Source organism: Glycine max, chromosome 5, assembly GCF_000004515.6.
Source record: "Glycine max cultivar Williams 82 chromosome 5, Glycine_max_v4.0, whole genome shotgun sequence".
NCBI classification, from domain to species: domain Eukaryota; kingdom Viridiplantae; phylum Streptophyta; class Magnoliopsida; order Fabales; family Fabaceae; genus Glycine; species Glycine max.
In genome coordinates this window covers 3,217,398-3,223,051 of record NC_038241.2, presented here as the reverse complement: position 1 = coordinate 3,223,051, position 5,654 = coordinate 3,217,398, and the positions used below count along the sequence as shown (strand labels likewise).

At 32.8% G+C, this 5,654-nt stretch overlaps 1 protein-coding gene across 1 annotated transcript; it reads right to left on the bottom strand.

The window, feature by feature from the left end:
• Positions 1–1,641: 1,641 nt before the first annotated feature.
• On the bottom strand, positions 1,642–3,664 carry LOC100813102 (uncharacterized). The gene is made up of 5 exons (XM_003525296.5): positions 3,329–3,664; positions 2,988–3,233; positions 2,792–2,873; positions 1,947–2,161; positions 1,642–1,848 (listed from the first exon to the last, which is right to left on the bottom strand). The coding sequence occupies exons 1-5, from the start codon at positions 3,562–3,564 to the stop codon at positions 1,725–1,727; spliced, it is 903 nt and encodes a 300-aa protein (XP_003525344.1). The 5' UTR covers positions 3,565–3,664; the 3' UTR covers positions 1,642–1,724.
• Positions 3,665–5,654: the final 1,990 nt, after the last annotated feature.

The window sequence follows — 5,654 nt, the reverse complement described above, 5'->3', positions numbered from 1 at the left end:
ATTAATACTATATATAATAAATGCATAAACAAAGACATAAAAATGTCTAATGATTTTTTTTTGTCTTGACCACATACTTTAATGAAGGAGAATTTTATTTAAATCGAATAAGACCATGATAAGCGTAACAAAGAATGTCCAATGATTTAAACTATGTATTACAAAGATAAATTTAATTGTCGAATATAGAAGTACAAAGTTCAACCCTGCATTTGTGTCAATATATTGCATATGCCCATAGAAGTGTTTATAAAATGTTAGTCAAAATTATATCAAACCACATTCGAATTAATATATAGATAACTTGCATAGACTAAAGAAGAAAAGTATATAAGATTATGACTCATTTAAACTAAAGTAGTCTAAAAAAATAAATGTATCCATCAATCAATGCATTAATTCTTCTTCACAATCTTTGGCATTTTGGTGTTTATTCTTCACAATCAGGCACATAGTCGCATAAAATCACTGACCTTGCATTAAAGGAAATCACTGAATTAAAGTAACAAAACATTTGTTTCTCACAACTTTCTAATATTCAAATAGCCGTGTAGAAATATATTTCCATTTGTTCCTTTCTGAAACTGTACCTCACATTAGACTGTACTACTGGATTTACTTGTGGAATTTGTCTTTTAAAAAAGTTTTTAGAGGAAATTTTTTATCTTGATTATTTTGATTTAAGTAATGAATTATATGTTAATGTTATTACTAGCTCGATGATATTGTCATTCTGGGAATTAAAAGTCAGTCTTATTGTCTCTGGTCAATCCAGCAACAATTTAGAAACAGCTCAGCCATCTTCATGCTTTCCCTATTCAACTTTTTCTCTGGATTTCTTCTGAAGTTATGTTTCTTTCTTCGTGCAGTAACGTTGGATTTTCTGCTGATAAGACTTTACTGATGAGTAGCTCTTTATCGTGCTGGTTTTGGATGGATTTTTGAGCTAGTAATTAAGGTTCGTTTGGAGTTCTCCACCTCTATGTCACGTTCTCTGGAACTGAATCCATCAGTTGCATAAATTTTATTTTGAACCGAGTCTATCAGTTGCATAATTCTCCTTTCTCCATTATGCATTTAATCACCATGCAGGAGCAAACTAATGATCTTCCCTGCATATATATTCTCCATCCATTGTACAGATTGATCAACATTTTTTGTTTCACAAACATAAGAACCCTTTCTTTTGACTTGACTTTGGTGAGGCCAAACGTAAATGTATCAATAGATCAGCGTTCATTTTGCATTAGACTGTTGAATCTGTCTCGAAATTCATATGACAACAATTTGCACAGAGAATCAAACATGCACTATAACGTATGTAGGGTTTGGTATTTTGAACGTTTTTAATTTGTTTGCTGAATAAGTAATATTTACCCAAACATATTAACTACAAGATAAACTAATTAATTTGCCCCAAGATTTGATGGTTAAATTTCCATCTTTGTATGCTTCAACTTGGAAAAATTGAAGTACAAAGAGAGTCAGGGATAACTATATCCATTATACAGGACAGGGATACCCCAAGGCCCAAATCATCTCTTACAAAACTCAAATTAATCTTTAGGTTTTCACTTACATATATGAACTCACATCCATCTAATCATCTTTAGTTTGTATTAAGATAGTAAGTTTTTTTAATTTATAATTAAACATCAGTACAACTTGAACTATTATTAATCGATATCCATATTCCTGTTATACCTTGAACCAAAAGAAAACAGTTAGTTACAATTTGGTGGGTTCTTGGAACATTTATATATAGCAGATGCAGGCTGCTTATATACGGGAATGTCATTGGGATCAACAAAGCGAACTTCACCAGGTGCAAAAGACAGTTCCCTGTGCCTGAAATTCAAGAAAAAGCAACAAAAAAAGTGATGCAGAACTACTGAACTAGTAACCAAAATTAAAACCTTAATTGAAGCTTTTGATTAAAACCATACCTTCGAAGGTCTAGTCCTATCAAACCTGCCTGAAGGATTGTCAAGTTGTCAGAATCTGGCGACACAATAATAACGGTGTCACCCGAATACTGAGTTTCAAGAATTGACATGAGCTGTGTCACACGAACAAAAACATCTGCAACACTCTCATTCGGAGTTCCGTCATTAATGGGAGGAGGCTTGATGTTCGGAGATATACCATCTGATGCATACACCTGGAGCATTTGAAAATTCCCCACACTCAGATACGTTCTTAACATCAATGCACAAATCCCACTTTAGCTCATCAAAACAAGCATGTAGGAAATTTGTAAAAAAGGAATCAAGGATAAGACTCATTTTAATTTTATCCTTTTATACACTATAATTTGATAATACCTGGAGAAATTACTAGATGATTCGAGACAATCATGTCTTACTTAATCTTCATATGACATGTTGTATAGAAACTGATCAAGACGTAAACACATACACATGATGGTCTCATGTTGATTTTTACAAACTTAAAGCACATGAAAATTAAACAAAAAAATCAATGTACTCCATTTCTAATTGTAAAACACTTTCAACTATTTCATATCTCTTAAGAAAAGTAATTAATCACATTAAATATGGCAATTATTTATACTATGGTTCTAAAATTATGTTTTTCTTATCTCTCTATCCATTAAATAATTCATCATTAATGTTTGAAGAGAAAATAATTAAGAAAAGATATATAGGAAAAAAATAATTAATGTATCTAAAAAGTAAAAAATAATCTTATAAAAAAACATCAAAAAAATTTCTTAAAAGCATTTTATAGGAGTACTATTTGAAGAAAATAGTTGGGAAAGAAATCCTACTTCTGAAACATATTCCAACTTTTTTCCTTCAAAGGCACCTAATCCACGGGCATCCAGAAAGCTGTATTCTGGGACTATATAACTGAAATGAAAGAAATTTACAAGTATGGTCAGGTTTTGGAAATTGGGGTGCATAGCAATTATATATGGTGGCAAATTAAATAGGGAAAAAAACAAAACAAACAAACAAACAAACCTACGGGTAACTCCATTAACAGAAGCAATAATCTCAGCAGTCTGGTAAGCTCTCTGAGTAATAGCAGACCAGATCCAACAGCCCTTGTCACACGCTCCCATTTCTTTCAAATCAAAAGCTGATTTTATAGACTGTTTCTTCCCTCTTTCAGATAAGCCGCTATCCACAGAAGTCTTCTCCACTGGGTTTGTGTTGATAACTCCCATGCTCTCGAACTCCGACTCACCCGCTCTCACCAGAAAATACCTTCTCACGCAAACAACAAGATAATTAACAACCCATGCTTTTTTTTTATTCCTTGTTAGCTTGTTATCACTGTATGTCTTGTTTTACGGGATTACCGGTTGATGAGGCGTGGTGGGGGCATTTGGAAGAGGCCGCCGGCACTGGCTACCGGCTCTGACATGGACAGAGAGGTTGTGAAAGGGACAGTGAAATTGAAGGAAATGGTGGATGCGGTGGCGCTGAGGAGTTGGCGGCGGCGGAAGAGGATGTTCACGGGCTCCGGAGGAGGAGATGACGGTTGTGGCAGAGAAAGAGAAAGAGCCTCGCACGTGTGAGTTTTTGGTGCCAACATTTTCTTCGCAGCAATGGCAGAGCTTTACAACCTTATCAGTAGCAACATTATTGGCTGCAGCTGCATCCTGCAACTACGACACACCAAATATCGTTTTAGTGGAGAAAAAGATATTTAGACCATTTATCTTCAAATTTTAAATCTTAACATATTATATTAAAGATATATTTTAAAAAAAATATATTAAGTTTTAAATCTGTTTACAATTTTGAATTTGAATTTAGCTTTATATTTTGACACATTATATTAATAAATATAATTTATTTAAACTTTAATAGTTTATGTTCATAATTTTGCAAATGAATTATTTTTTAAAGGAAATATTTGCTACGTACGAATTGAATTCTCAAATACTCTTAACTGCTAGTATAGGAATTAGGAACTTTCATTAAAAAAAAAATTAGGAACACTTACCTTTATGTGATCAGATCTTACACGTTGCTGAGGATGTGTACGTCAAGGGTAAAAGCCAAGCACCCATATTCAATCCAGCTACAATTAATTAAGTTTTTTTTTAATAAGCAAGATGTGCATATAATTAATTAACGTGTGTTTTTAAAATATTATTTTTTTGTTTGATACTACCTCAAAAAAATATTATATCCAAGGAGGAAAGTAGGGAAGGATTAGAGATTCAATCTCTTCTGTTAAAGAAACTAACAAATAATAATTAATGTTTACCTGATAAAAAAATATTATATTCACATTTTAATTCAGGGATTTCTCTAGTAAATTATCCTCTACTTGTTGTGGTTGAGTACGGATTTAACTCCTCTCCAGACCCCAAGTACAGGAGAGAATCCAGACTCATTTGAAGATGATAAATACATGCTCAAACTTTGATATCTAAATTAGTAATAAGAATGTCAAACTAGATCAACAACCTGTTTTCAACTTACTAAAAAATGACTGAATTGAGATGAACCTATTTTATTATTGGATCGAAGATTTCAACTCAAATCATCCTTAGTTAATTAATATGCCAAATTTTTTTATAAAAACAGTTAAAAATATAACTCATAAGTTAACCCACAGATAAATAAATAAAAATATTAATTATTATATACATAAAATAAACACACACAAAAAGTCATGGTAGTAATATATTCCTCCTGTCTTTTTATAATACCCAATTAATTAATTCATTGTGAATAAAAAATAATTATTTATTTATTTAGTATTATTAAATTTGTCTAAAATTATATTTTTTTAAATTATTCCTAATGTTATTGAGGCATATTTTTATTCTTTTCTCAAATTAAAATTTATTTAATATCTCTCATCATAAATGTCACAACCCGATCACGGCAAGACAATAAAAAATACATTAAAAATTAAAGAAGTGATCACCATAGTTTATCAAGGAAAATTAGGAAAAAACCTTTAAAAGAAAATAGTCTCAAAATCAGATTTTAAGTCTAGGTGTCGATTACGTATTCAGGAGATATTAGTGATAACGGCTAAATAGTTGTACTTTTATGATAGAAAATAAAGTAAAATTGTCTTTAAAAACAATTATTTAACAGTTATTTGCGCTTAAGTGTTAAAGAATTGATATTTCGTTAAATCTTGACTGCAGATATAAAAATTGAAGGTGTTAAAAGCAAAAATTGGAAAAAAAAATAATGAAAAAATGAAGAATCAGCAACAAGGCACAGCCCCGTGTCTCGCTAAGCGCACAACTCGCGCTAAGCAAGACATGAGACACAAGCACTAGACGAGGCGTTAAGCACGAGAGTTGGTACTCGCGCTCAGCGCGCAACACGCGTGGAACAGAGACAGAACGCGCTAAGCGAGAGGTGTCCGCTAAGCGCACGATCTACACGCGCTGAGCGAGGAAGGTCGCGCTAAGCAAGCCTACGAAAGTCCAAAGCCCACTTCAGCAACTATAAATAGAGATCAGGCCAAGGGGAAACGACACACCTAGCCTAAGAGCACTCTCACTACTATCTAAAGCCTGAGAACTCTTCTTCTCCTTTCTTTTATCATGTTATCCCTTTATTTCTTTCATCCGTCTTATTGTGCAGTCCTCATGGCCATGAGTGACCAGACCCCTAGTTAGGGTCTGACAGGCCTAAAAAGACAAAGCG